The 15,414-nt window shown below is 34.4% G+C and overlaps 1 protein-coding gene across 1 annotated transcript in view; it reads left to right on the top strand.

Moving 5' to 3' along the window:
* Positions 1-15,414, top strand: part of Dys (Dystrophin) — a 923,162-nt gene that overhangs the window by 346,727 nt on the left and 561,021 nt on the right. The window contains exons 29-30 of the mRNA XM_090409612.1: positions 7,151-7,312; positions 14,170-14,298. Of these exons, the coding sequence (XP_090265738.1) occupies positions 7,151-7,312; positions 14,170-14,298 (291 nt within the window). The remainder of the gene's footprint in view (positions 1-7,150; positions 7,313-14,169; positions 14,299-15,414) is intronic.

Below are 15,414 nucleotides of genomic sequence, written 5' to 3'. Positions count from 1 at the left end.
GTCAAGTGTTTTACTTTTGACCCAGCTCTCAGATCCATAAGTTAAAATTGGTTTGAACACTGTCTTGTATTCAGCTAATTTCATGTTTTGACTAATTTTTCTCTTATTCCATATCAATTTATTCAGTTGACTTCCTACCATACCAGCTTTGTTGATTCTGTTATCTATTTTCATATTTAATTTACCATCTTCACTAAAAATCGTGCCTAAGTAGCTGAAATTTTTTACTTGTTCTATAGGTTCTCCATGCACAATGCAGTTGATATTTTCAATGCTTCTGCCTATTTTCATTTTCTTTATCTTGTTATTGCTGAACTTCATACCATATCTATTACAACAGTTATTCAATTTATTAACATCTGATATTAACATCTCCATTTTTTATATACGGTAATACATATACAATAATTCAACACATTAATATAGTTGGGTACATATAGAAAGGCTTAAGTGTTATTGTTTATTATTCATAATAGTGCTTCACAGTATAAATAATACACAAGAGAAGAAAAAATAAATTTATTGAATTTACTAATATTTTGCTAGTTTTCATCCCAGCATCTTCAGAGCACAAATTATAACTGTGTCAAGCACACAACACTCAACTAAATCATTGTAGAAACAATTCAGTTTGTAGCTGAAAAAGAATTAATGTCCTAACTGACACTCTCTATGAACCAGATAACCATAAAGTTAATTTGGAGAATTCAGGCTGTCTGGTCTCAGAATGGCTGTCTCCCAAATTTTTGGCAAATTAATGCAACCATAGTTGTTAAGGAGGGTAGCCAATTAGGACGTTTGTTCATTTTCAATTAGAATTTAAATTGTTCCTGCAATGATTTAGTTAAGTGTTGTGTGTTTGCCACACTTATAATTTGTTCTCTGAAGATTCCGAGTAGTAAACCAGAGAAATATTAGTAAGTTCAATAAATTTATTTTTTCCTCTCTTGGTGTTGTTTATATCTTTATTATTATTATTAATACGTGACACCTGCAGTTAGTCTAAAGACTCATCGAGGGAGGGAACCTAATCTACAACTCTCTGTCTCCACCAACTACAACTAACTGCAACTACACCAATGTCATCTACCACCCACCCCACTAGTATTACCAGATAATCACAAACATCCATGCCCATGGTAGATTTCGAACCTGCAGCCTTTTGGCTGGACAGCAGATACACTAACCACTCGGCCAACCAGGCTGGCTTGAAGTGCTATTATAGCAGCATAATATTCAATTTTATTATTATTTTTTTTTAAATTCTGTACCCTAGATACATGACTAATATTGAAAAACTGCACAAATATTGAAAAATAGCAATTTTTCATTTTTACTCTCAATTTTTGTTGCAGATAGGTTAATTTTAAACATGTCTACCTTAGATAGTGCCTTATACCTCATGAAAAGAAAAAAACTCATTTTTCACCAAGTTTTGGTGAAAATTGGAGATGGTGTCCTATGGCTCCGGTGTATAGATATATATGTTACAGTACAGGTACAAGGCTAATTAAACAATAACTGTTATATTCACAAAGTGCCTCCTAAGTAGCTAAGGTTAAATTTCCTAAATTTATTTAATTATTATTATTTATTTATTTATTTATTTTTAATTATTTAAATTTAATTATTTAGTTATTTAATTATTAAATAATTATTTAATTATTCAATTATAATAATTTAAGAAAAAAAACATTTTTTAAATGTTTTATTTATTTTTTTATTTATAAATATATATATGTGTGTGTGTGTGTGTGTGTGTATACAATTATATGTTAGGAAAGATTTGCTGCTTTATAAAGTACTATCTCCCACAAGGGGGAAAGACGTAGACCATCGGATCTGTTTAGGTTAGGGGAGTGAAGTAATGTTTCAGATATTTCTTTGTATAGCCGTTCCATTAGGAACCGACTTTTGTGAATGTCTTTTGTCTTGTTCCACTTAACTTTATGTCTGGTGTTGATGGCATGTTCTGCAATTCCAGACTGTTCGGGTTCAAGGTACTTGATGTACGACTGGTGTTCTTCTAACCGGACCTGAGCAGATCTTCCTGTTTGTCCGAAATATGATAATCCACATGAGCAGGGAATCTGGTAGACACCTGGATAGCTGAGATGTGGGAACTTGTCCTTTACAGACATTAGGAATGTGGAGATTTTTCTGATGGGTCGAAATGCCACATAGATATTTAGTGATTTTAGCACCTTAGCTATGTGTTCACTAACCCCGTGTACATAGGGAATAGGTATACATGTAGGTTCTTCTGTACTTGAAGAGGATGCTGGAGTACAACTGCTTAAAGCTCTTTTTATGAAGGACTTCTTATAGCCATTGGATATGAAGGAGGAATTAATATACTGTAATTCTTTTTGTAAAAGTTCTTCTGAAGAACAAAAGGAGTTGGCTCTATGAACTAGTGTTTTTATAGTACCTGCCTTTTGGCTGGGATGGTGATGTGATTCAGCGTGGATGTACTGGCTTGTATGAGTCTCTTTCCTTTAGACTGTGAATTGCAGATAACCATCTGGTTGGCGAAGAATCAAGAGGTCTAGAAAGGCTAACTGCTTATTTACTTCTATTCTGGGGTGAACTGGATCCTTGGATGAAGTGCATTAATTTTTGAGAGAAACTGTTGTAGTTCTTCTGAGGCGCCCTTCCATATGGCAAAAATGTCGTCCACATATCTGAACCAAATGTTAGGCCTGGGTGTAATGTTGTCAAAGATTTTTGCCATATGGAAGGTCACCTCAGAAGAACTACAACAATTTCTGTCAAAAATTAATGCACTTCATCCAAGGATTCAGTTCATCCCAGAATAGAAGTAAATAAGCAGTTAGCCTTTCTAGACCTCTTGATTCTTCGCCAACCAGATGGTTATCTACAATTCACAGTCTAAAGGAAAAAGACTCATACAGGCCAGTACATCCACGCTGAATCACATCACCATCCCGGCCAAAAGGCAGGTACTATAAAAACACTAGTTCATAGAGCCAACTCCTTTTGTTCTTCAGAAGAACTTTTACAAAAAGAATTACAGTATATTAATTCCTCCTTCATATCCAATGGCTATAAGAAGTCCTTCATAAAAAGAGCTTTAAGCAGTTGTACTCCAGCATCCTCTTCAAGTACAGAAGAACCTACATGTATACCTATTCCCTATGTACACGGGGTTAGTGAACACATAGCTAAGGTGCTAAAATCACTAAATATCTATGTGGCATTTCGACCCATCAGAAAAATCTCCACATTCCTAATGTCTGTAAAGGACAAGTTCCCACATCTCAGCTATCCAGGTGTCTACCAGATTCCCTGCTCATGTGGATTATCATATTTCGGACAAACAGGAAGATCTGCTCAGGTCCAGTTAGAAGAACACCAGTCGTATAACCAGTACCTTGAACCCGAACAGTCTGGAATTGCAGAACATGCCATCAACACCAGACATAGAGTTAAGTGGAACAAGACAAAAGTCATTCACAAAAGTCGGTTCCTAATGGAACGGCTATACAAAGAAACATGTGAAACATTACTTCTAACCTAAACCCCTAACCTAAACAGATCCGGTGGTCTACGTCTTTCCTCCTTGTGGGAGATAGTACTTGATAAAGCAGCAAATCTTTCCTAATATATAATTGTATACACATATATATATTTATTTTAAAAAAATAATTATTATTATTATTATAATTAAATAATTATTCTTTAATAATTAAATTTAAATAATTAAAAATAAATAAATAAATAATAATAATAATAATTAAATAAATTTAGGAAATTTAACCTTAGCTACTTAGGTGGCACTTTGTGAATATAACAGTTGTTTAATTAGCTGTTCTGATACTGATGATGCCTGTGATACGCAGGTGAAAATTCTACAAATAAAGAATAATTTACGTGAGTTAATTCCATTATTATAATAGTTAGTAATATCTCTACTCATGGTAGACATATTACTTCACTGAAACTTAGATATATATGTATATCAATCCCATACATGAGGGGTCATATAACCTATAATATTACAGTGCCATGTATAGGCAAGTATTGAGAGAGAGAGAGAGAGAGAGAGAAGGAAGAAGGAATCTGTTGGTGATTGAAGGATTGAAAGTTGTGATTGTTGGGAAAAACAGTACAGAGAACACTTTTCCAAAGGGAAAAAAAAATATGGAATGAAAGAAGAGGATGAGAAGTTGGTTCGGTGAGTCTGGAGCCAAATGATATATGGATGCTGATCAGCAGCTTTTCTTGTTTGTACACAAATAGAGGTGGCAGCCCAGTTCAGTGGACCAATGTCTATGGAAATACCTATAAAAGAAATATACAGAGAAAAAAGCATCTACGAGAAAGTAGTGGATGGGAGTTGGCGATAGAGGAGTCATTTATTAAGTGCATAACTTTTCTCTGAATACAATCTGGCATTCTGAGGGAGGATTTTTTGAGTGATATCTCAGATGTGAGATCAGTGTTCTGAGGTTTGGGGTGGATAGATGATTTGTAAAGTGAGACTTGAGCAGAAGGTAAGCAATGCTTAGAATTGCACTGTGTGGTCATACACAAGATATGACCACACAGTGGATAAACTGTTTACTCATGGCACTGATGTGAACAAGAACAATGGCAACCAAAGGGTGGGTGATGGACAGATACCCAAATAGTAGTATATGAAGGAGCAGAATTCAAGAGAAGGCAGGTGACTAGTGGTGCTGCAGGGCTCTGTGCTTGAACCACTGCTATTTAATTTGTACTTAAATGATATAGGAAAAAAATTGAAGGGAGATATTCAGTTGTTTGATGATGATGCAAAGTTGGGTAGGGAATAGTTAAGTGATGTAGAGAGCTTGAAGATAATTTAAAGAGACTGATAGTATGGCAAAACATAATGGATGTCAATTTAATGTGAAAAAGTGTAAAGTTATGTATTTTGGGATACGAAGATTACAAACTGTGTATCACATTGAGGGACCTGTATTCCAGGAAATTGATAAAACTGGGGTTTTGTGGTTAGTAGTAGAAGATAGAGAGCTGAAGTTTAGAGGGAATATTGCTAAAGTAGCCAGGGTAGTCCACATGATTACTTGATTTACACAGAACAAGCAGAGATAAAGGAGTTATCATTCCAACTATGCAAACATTGAAGAAAATTTGATGCATTTTGACAACAAGAACCAAACCCTGGAGTCTCAGTGGCAAACTCTGAAGAAGACATTGATTGATTCAGCTAGGGAGTTATGTGGTGAAGTTGTCTGCAAGGATAGAAAAATAAGAACACCTTGGTGGACACAAGAAGTTAAAAAGCAGTGTTGGAAAAGAAAAAAGCATACTAAAAGTTCCTAGCAAATAAGTCGGCAGATGCCCTAAAAGAATACAGAGAAAAATGTAAGCGAGCTAAGCTAAGCTGTAAAAGTAGCCAAACAAAAGTCATGCGAAGACTTTGTTAAGAGTATGAAAAATAAATGTTACAAAGGTGGCAAAGTGTTCTGGTGACTGTTGAAGAATCTTAGAAATGGAGGAAAGAGTACTGTAAAAGGAATCAAAGATGATAAAAGTGACATGAAAATTGAAGAGAAGGATAATCTAGATGTCCGGAGTAATTACTTTGAAAGACTGTTAAATGAACCAAGCAGTGACAGAAGCATACTAAAAAAATTTCAAGAGGAGTACATATCAATACTTGAGGTAGGAAAAGCTGTCAAAAACTTGAAATGTGGAAAGGCAGCTGGAGTAGATGATATTTAACTAGAAATGCTTAAGTACGGAGGTATAAAAGATTTGCAGTGGTTACACTGCATAATTCAGAGGGCACAGGTGCTGTTGTAGTTGTGGCACAACAAAATTCTCTATCATATCGCAGTACCTCTTGGTAGTAACTGAGCAGGTCACAGAATATAACTATATTCTGTGACCTGCTCACAGAATATAAGGACATTTACCTGATTGGTGAATGTCCTTAAAGAAGAATGGTCCAATGATAAATGAATATGTAAATCCACACGAGATAGTAACTTTGAGTGAATGTAAAGGAATTTCTTGGATTGCATGCAGTTTTTGAGTAGCACCTGGCAATTGTGGGTATTCACAGTTCCATTCAGGTGAAAGTGAACTGCATATTCCCCCCCCCGACACACACAGCCATGCAGTGTCCAACTCCTCTCAAGCAAAAGATGTTACATCGAATGTCAGTCAAATTTAAGTCCAGAGGGCACAACTCCTGTGTGAGGGTTAACTTGAATGGGTAAAATGCAGAATCTTCCGTAGAATATTCCAGGCAGTTGTGTAAGGCATATTTATGTATCTTGATACAGCAAGAACCAACGTTGTTATCCATGGTCTGTTCCACAACAGCAATAGCAACTTCATTCACTTGTTGTAAACTGATTGCAACTTCTGCTAGGTCTAACTCACAATGATCTTGTTTCTTCAAAAGGACTAATCATTTGTCATACAGCACATGGAGATAGTGCACCTCATTGATATTTGTTCAGGCAACAAAATTCATGAAATTCAGCAACAGCATTGCAATTGTTTTAGAAGTACAGCTTTAGGAGCAAAGCAAGTTGGGGGGCAAGGTTAGTGCTATCACTGCAGATGGTATTAACAACTAGAATGAAATGGGAAAAAAAATCCTGTCTCCATCTTTTTAAACCCTCCTGGCACCTTCCGAGTTGCATGATAACCAAATTCCATTCATTTGGTTCACAACAACTCTTGCTAGTGAATTTTGGAACTACTTTTTTTTTCTTTTTTTCTTTTTTTTTTTCCCTTCAGATATCATTTTCACACAATGCACAATGTATTCCTGCAATGTTTCACAACATTTGGATCACTGGATGGCACACCACAAAGTGTTATGCAGGGATACTTTAATTTTGATCATCCTGTATATTATACAGTAGAACTGCATTGTACTTGACAGTTTTGAGTTAATATCTGTTCTGAGTTTTCTTTTAATTCATGGTATGGTACACAGTTTTCTTCTTTGTAAAAAGGCATTTGTCTCTTGCTATTTAGAGAAAATCTAAATTTTCTGAGGGAATCTCTCATTCATTTAGAAATCAGACCCAAATTCCTTTTATAAAATCAAATCAAAAATATTTTAGTTTATATTTTTTTAATTGACTGATATGTGTATTGATGAAATTATTCATTTTAGGGAAGAGAACAGCAGCAAGTGTTGGAAAGCAGCATTGCTCAAGCTCAACAATGTGAAAGACAAATCTTAACTGTGCAAGCTTGGATTACTCATGTTGATACAGTCCTTCAGAACAGATTGAATGATGATATTTCAGCTCAGGATGTTCCTGAAGAAAATACAGTATGCTTTTTTTTGTTGTTGTTGTTTTGTTTTTAATAAAGATAAATGGCATGTTTGCTTCGTTCTGAAATAAATCTGAAAATTTAAATAATCAAATTTTGCATTCTCTTACCTCTAATCACCATTTGAAAAAAAAAATGTGAATAGGAAAAAAAAAAAAAAAGATTATCCACCAATTCACTCTTCTTCTATTTTGATTTATAAAGAAAATATTTTACAATTATTAGTTATAGATAGAATAAAATGTTTCCAGGATGCTGTTTCGGATAATGATAAAATCTCTAGTTCTTATAAAACAATCTAAAAGAATAGAAAGGTGCCAGCCACAATGTGTGCTGAATTCTTTCAACCAAGTCATTTTCACATAATATTTATTTACATCTAAAAAAAGATGCCTAAAGATGACAGTATATCTTATTCCAAAAACAGTTTTTTTTCTTACAAAGCAAACTATACTGACATGTATATAATGTATAGTCTGTTTTCTAAAGCACCAATTTCACAGAGCACAATAACTCACTTTCTCATCCACTCTGCTTAAAAAAATAAAACCTTTTATAAAAAAAAAATAGTGATTTATACATTGTTATACTCATTTTGAATATGACAGTGATGCCATGGAAGTTTCATAAAGGTCTTCTATTACATATAAAAATTCGTTTTCTAGAATGGAAAAGGTTGTTTTCTTTGTTGTCAATTTGGTTCTCACCTAATCTCATTAATAGTACTGTTTAGCTGTCCTTGACTGAAAAATTTTTAAACTGCTTTATGAAACTACCTGTTTAGGAACTACTATTTAGATCCAAATATTTGTTGAAATATGACTTCTTTTCTTTATATATATATTAGGCCCACACATGAGAGGTCTCAAGACCTATGACACAACAGTGCTATGTGTGGGTAAGTAAAAAATGGAAGATAGGAATGTATTGATGTGCTTTTTGAAAACCTGAAGGTTGTAGTCATCAGGGAAGACTACTCCAAGGAGCTGAGGTGTAGGAAATGAAGGCAGAGGATAAGAAGTTGATTCAATGAGTTTGGAGTTGAACCATAAATGGGTGTTGACTAGCAGCAGCTCGCATTCGTATATGAGTACAGGAAAGTGGGGGGGGAGGATTGTAGCAGTCGGTTCAGAGAAACAGTGCCTGTGAATATACCTGTAGAAGAGATATAATGTAGCAACAAAATGTCTGTAGGAAAGTGACTGGAGGGAGGCAGCGAGGTAGGTTCATCAATTAAGCAAACTTGTTGTTTTTGCATACAATCAAGCATTTTGAGAGAAGTTTTAGGTGCAGCACCCCAAATGTGGGAACAGTGTTTTAAGGTTGGGTAATTTGAGTTTTATAAATTATTAGGAATTAAGCAGGAGAGAAGTACTGTTTGGAATGAAAAAGAATACTAAGTTTTTTGGAGGCTGAAGAAAATATGGGCTTGATGTGTTCATGCCAGAATAGATTGGATGTGAGAGTTAACCCAAGGAGAGAAAATTAGTCATGATTATTGAGGAATATTGTCAAAAGAGGGAGAGAGAGTGGAATGGACTTTCTTTCTAGAAATGATAGATAGGAACTACATTTTGAAGCATTAAAATTAACCAGGTTATCCTCACCCCACTTGAAAATGGAAAGGAAAATGGTTAAAGATCTTGAAGTATGAGTTATCTGAGTACCACAAAGTTTGAAAATGAAAAGAAGAATGGGGAGTATTCTCATCAGCAAAACTATGAATAGACCTGAATATCAGGGAGAGAAGATCATTAATGTATAGGAGAATAGGTGACAGTACTGAGCCTTGGGGGGCACTAGCATTGATTGAGAAATCCAATGAAAGGAAACCATCTATCATTGCAATGAACGGCAAGAGGGGAAGCTGGCAATCCATTTGTAGAGAGAGAGAGAGGAATACCATAGGATTTTTCCATCTTGTGATGGAAAAACCCTAGGAAAAACACAAGTTTACATTTGTGTATGTATATGTAAACACAAATGTAAACAAGTTTACATTTGTGTATGTGTGTATGGGAGGATCTTTTGTGTGATTCTGGCTAACTCACCTTCATTTGATAGCCTTGATAAATGTTATTTTAGCCCTAGATGGGATTCAAGCGCTCTAGTGCACAAAGGACACAAATAAAGAGCATTCGTTACTTTAGGTTACTTCATAACTTTACAATCTCTAATTACTTGGGGAGACACTGCTTTTTGTAGTAATATAAAATGAATTTTTTTTTTTTTTTTGTTAATAGAACAAATATAGTAGTGTTACATCTTTACTTTTTTCTATTATTTCCTTATCCTTATCCCTCTTGTGCCTACTAAACTTAAATTTCTAACCTATCTCTCTGGGGCCATTTCTCCTTTCGGAACTCTGACAAAATTTGTTTCATTTAGCTGCACCAGTCAGAGTCGTAGAACAGAAGAATCCTTGCTCAAAGAAACCTTCCCAGAGTTCAAGTATTACCTAATCTTGTTAAAGTATTAAGTGCCTATAGAAATTTCAACATTTACCCTTATCCATAGGTCCTTAATTTCCCCTTATTCATAGGTCCGAACTTTTGCGAGTGGTAAAATCAGTCTCATGCTCAGACAAACTCAGGCTTACATAGAAAAAACATGTTTATTAAATATCAAATTGCATACAAATAGACTTCCACACATCAAAGTATGTCACATCAAAATTCTAGTTCACTAGCTAAGCAGTAAAGGAACATTCTAATTATCAAACACACTATTTACATCTCTAGGTTAAAAGATACACACAGATCATAAATCACTAGTTCAATATCTAAACAAAGTTCGCTAACAAAATTCCATTCACATTTTATTGAGTGTTGCATACTCTCAGGCTCTCAGACTACTAGTGTCCAATATAGTTAACAAGTTACTAAGCACGCAGTCACTTAAAAGTTCTCTTTGCTTTCAATTAGAAATCTGTTTTTCTCTGTCTTTTCCAATACTAATTGTTACATGAATAAGAAAATTTCTCTACATTACTACCATCTTGAGAGGTCATCATGCTCCTTTCGTCCATCCTTTGTAGTCAGATGTCTTTCTGCTTTATCTAGTCATGTCCATGTGGAGCTTGCTCTGATCGACACAAATGGCCATTCCCTGCTTTTGCTGGACTAACGCTCCTCTAGCGGGTTGTCGTCGTCAGCTCTGCCGTCCTTTGGGGAGAACTTTTCGCTGTCTTGCAGTGGTAAACTCTTACCGATGGCCCGAGTTGGTGGATGCCGCCATCTCATATATAGCATGCCCGACTCCTTCAGTTAGCAACCGGGAAGGAGATTGCCGTCAATCGGTCAGCACTGCTGGTCCACACGAGTAAAACCGAAACAGGAAAAAATGGGGCAGTTCAAACCCGAGTGAATTCCTTTTATTGCCCTTCGTAGCGCCCTCTTGTCGTATCAGAGGATCTCTCATTGTGCTCTCCTACTTGCCCTTACGTGGTTGCGTCACATTTCTGCTCCTTGAAGAGCACTCTTTTTGCAGAACACGAACGCTTTCGCTTTGGGCGTTACATCATCATAGGCAGCTAGCTAGTAACCTTCGCACCTTTGTTCGCACTTAGACATACATTCTTACACAGATTATATTTAAAATATCAACATTTTCTTAACAATACAATTTTACTTTGAATCATTGAAAATGTCAACTGTGTTGTGAATGGAGAACCTGTGGAACAAGTAAAACATTTCAGTTACTTAGGCACGATTTTTACTGAAGATGGTAAATTAAATATAGAAATAGACAACAGAATCAGCAAAGCTGGTATGGTGGGAAGTCAATTGAATAAATTCATATGGAATAAGAACACTAAATTAGCTGTATACAAGACAGTGTTCAAACCGGTTTTAACTTATGGATCTGAGAGCTGGGGCAGAAGTAAAACACTTGACCAAAGACTAGAGACCGCAGATATGAGAGTCCTGAGAAAGATTAGAGGCGTGAACAGATGGCATCAATGGCAATATCATATTAAAAATGAGGATATTAGGAAAGAACTTGACATTGTCAGCATCCAGGAATGCATTAGCAGAGCTAATCTCAGGTGGTATGGTCACTTAAATAGAATGGGAGAGGAAAGATTAGCAAAACAAGTGTTCTCTGCCAGGTTGGTAGGAAAACGACCCAGAGGAAGACCAAGATATAGGTGGATTGATAAGGTACAAAGTGCGTTAGACGATAGAAATATAAGATCTGATAATGTTGGAGTCTTGTCAAGTAACAGACTGATTTGGAGGAAAATCATAGATAGGAAGTTAGTAATGATGTAAATTTTTCATGTAGTACTGTCATATCCTGTACACCCCTTGAGGGTACATGGCAAGAATTTGATGATGATGATGATGACAATTTTACTTAAACATATAAATTTCACTTCAACTTTACTTCTTTCTAGGGTAATTCTAACATGTTTTCCTTTTGTCTTTTTGACTAAAAGTACAAGTATTTCTAGTTCAGAATTTTGTTTCTTGTTAAATCCTGACTGAACGACCGTTTTGATAAAAAGTTCCTCATTCAGCATCTAATAGTAGTAATAATAAAAACTATTAGCTAACATCTAATACAAAATGAACAACTTTGAAATAATGGATCTTAATATCTCTTCTTATTCCAGTAGAAAAAAAAAAATGCATATCCTAGCATTGATAATTGACATATCATTTGATTTTCCCTAATATATGTATTCTTTGTAGAGTTCTGCACCATAGTTTCATTTCAAAATGAATAAAAGTTAAGGTCAGCTTTGATTTTAATGATCTTGCCATTCTAGTAAGCTTCATTGTAAACCAAATTAGCAGCTTAATTACTTGTTGAGTATATGAGTTTTATTTTTAAATTATAGACATTACAAACACACACATATCACTGGTGCTTGTAAGCAGGCTGAGGACAATTTCAATGTTTGTATCTCTCTGTATTTGGTTAATTGGCTTATTTCTTAAATGAAATAGTTATTTTTTTCTCTTTATATATTAACCTCCATACAAAAGATGTCACAAATAAATTAACACAAGAGTATGACGTATGGACAAGCAGTTAAGGCAAAAGAAGAAGAACTTGATGAAGAAGCACTCACAATGTAAGAAAGGCCATTTCAAAAACACAGAAGTGTGGAATGAAAGAAGAGGATGAGGTTGGTTTGGTAAGTTTCATGCCAAAATGTATATGGATGTTGACTTGTAACTGTTCATGTTTCTTACATGAAAAGAAAAAGTGGAGGAATGATGGCAGCCAGATTGATGGAGCAGTGACTATTTTCCTGTAGAAAAAGTATAAGTCAGAAACAAAACATTCACAAGAAAGTGACTGGAATGAATCCGTTAAGCTGAATGACATTTTCTGAATAGTATCAAGTGTTTTTGGGGAAGTTTTTGATGCACTATTCCAATTGTGAGAACAGCATTTAAGGTTGGATGAATTTGGAATTTACATAATGTTAGGAGTTTTATATATACAAGTGAGAAGTGGCGTTTTGAACAGAAGAGAGCAAAAGGTTTATTTGGTGACTGAGAGGCTATGGTTGTGGTGTTTGTACTAGAAAAGGCTAGAAGTGTAAGTTAGCCCAAGAAATGTGATTTTGACTGGTGATCCAAGTATTATTAAAGTTAATGGGAAGTGAAATGAGCCATTTCTTATTAGAAATAAGGACCATGTTTTGGTGGCATTAAAGTTCATTCTGCTGTTGTCACTCCTCTTGAGAATGACAAGGAAATTGATGTTTCAGGTATTGGCTATGAACTTGAAGCTTGGATCATTTGAGCACTACATGGTTTGTCAAATTAAGAAGTGAATTGTTACTGCCATTAGCACTAATCCATTAAATCCTATCCATTAAATTATGGATAGGATTTGAGGTTAGTGAGAAAAGATCCTCACTCATATGTCTTCATCTTATCATTAATGATAGGATGAAGAGCATTTGCTAAAGCACAGTGTCCTGAGTTCTGCAGCATTGGTATAGAAAGCTGAGAAAAGGAAACAAATCATTATGATGTATAGTGACAAAATTGTCAATGCAATTCCAAAAACAGAAGCAAGACCATAAGACCTTGATAAGGAGTACCTGTATTGTACCAGACCTGATGAAATGTCTGTATTGTCAAGAGTGAGGAATTCCTAAATGTTCATGGTTTATATCCAAAGGTGGGTTAGGAGATCTACTATGAAGAATGAGCAACAGAATCTGAATTGACATTAATTAATTAATTGTCATCCAAGATAATGAGAAAATTGGGTGTCCAAGATAGTAGCATCATATATATTTATATATATAAATCTTGCTATTACAGATATTTATCTATAATTCTTATCCCCCCCCCCCCTTTTTTTTTATATGTTGGTTCAATGTTAGTCCGTGCTTTTCATCTGAAATGTAAGTTTTTAACTCAACCTTGTGAATTGTGCAGCATAGCATAGCCACTATAAATTTTTTATTCCTCAATATTTGTGCATTTTCAGTTGCATTTCATATACCAGCAGCTGTTTCTAATTTCAGGCCTATAATAGTGCTTTCGTTCACTAGTGTTGAAATGTAATCATGACTGAATTCCTCGAGAACATTTTCTTTCCAATTCTTTTGCTAGTTACTTCCTTTAATATTTTTTTAAATTAATAATTATATAGTTAAATTCTAATATTCTAATTTCACTGAAAATTCACAAGCATTTGATTATATCCAGAAGAGTTTATATGTATAATACTGTACGATAACAATAAATAACAGCCTTCATTATTAAACAATCGTTTGTTTCGTGTTGATTGCTCAGCTTAATGTTTTAAATATGATTAATTAGCATTAAGCAAATTTTTACTTTCTTTCTAATTCAGAATAAACTTTGTCTCTTATTTCAGCAATTACAGTCAGAATTTATAGAAAAAGAACAAGCTATTCAGGGATTAGAAGCTGATGTTGTACATTATCGTGACCAAGGAAGGCGTGAAGCTGCTTTACGTCTTGAGGAACAGCTTCAACTGATTGAGGTAATTCAGGAAGCATAATTTAGGAACTGAATATTTTAGGTTTTATTTTATGAATCCATAATTATATCTCATCCTTTTTCTTAACACGATAGGCTCATTTACACAGAATTAATTCTGTGATTTAGGCCTATTTATTTGTACTATTCTCTTTTGCATAATTTTTCCTCCTAAAACCATTAAAGATGTTTTGGATCCTAAAAAGAATTCAAATTCAGGTATTTCCATGTAAATGATACCTTCATTACTTAATGAAATTATTAAATGAATAAAACATGTAAGTTTTAATAATGGCAACATTATCTCCAATTCAGTGATTGATAGAATAAATCAAAATGAACATGGTTGAATAGAATTTAAGTATAACAGTAAAGCACACAATGTGATTCACATGACATCACAAGTAGTAAGTTAGATCTAACATGCCATTAGTGCCATTAACTGTGGTTCAACATTTGTTCATTTGCAAGAAAAGAGTTTGTTAGATATCTAGAGTCTGCTAAGTTTAATCTTCGTCAAAATGTTATCTCTCTGCCAAACAAAGAAGCCGTAACAATACATGCTTGTAATTCATATCTTGTTGTCATAAAATTTCTTTGCATGAACTCTTACAAATGTCTGATGTATATTTTTATAATTATATTTATACTAAAAAAAAAGAAATCTGTCAATTAAAAAAATCTTATGTTAGATAAGACAATATTGGAGTGCTTACAAGTAATAGATTAATTTGGAGGAAAATTGTTTCCTCCAAATTAGTCTACACCTTTCATCCAGGTGTAAATCAAGTTTATGTGTGAAGAATTCACAACTTGCGTATAGAGGCAGACGACTTCACATCAGTTGCTTTAGTATCTCATTATGCTAAGCAATAAAGGAGGGTCACTACCCAGACTGGATTCAACCTTTAATGAAATCCTCAATAAAGGTTGAATCCAGTCTGGGTAATGACCCTCCTTTATTGCTTAGCACAATGAGATATACTAAAGCAATTGATGTGAAGTAGATAGAGGCAAGTTGTAACGATTCTTCACAAGTAAACTTGGTTTGCATACACTTGGGTGAAAAGATTAAATAAGAATGTAATTTCTGGTAAGTATAATTAATTAAATTTAATTT

The sequence above is a fragment of the Typopeltis vanoorti genome, chromosome 19 (assembly GCF_054136105.1).
Source record: "Typopeltis vanoorti isolate ZY-2024b chromosome 19, IOZ_Tvanoo_1.0, whole genome shotgun sequence".
Lineage (NCBI taxonomy): Eukaryota > Metazoa > Arthropoda > Arachnida > Uropygi > Thelyphonidae > Typopeltis > Typopeltis vanoorti.
Note: the sequence above shows the minus strand (reverse complement) of the source record. Positions and strands in the feature narration are given on the sequence as shown.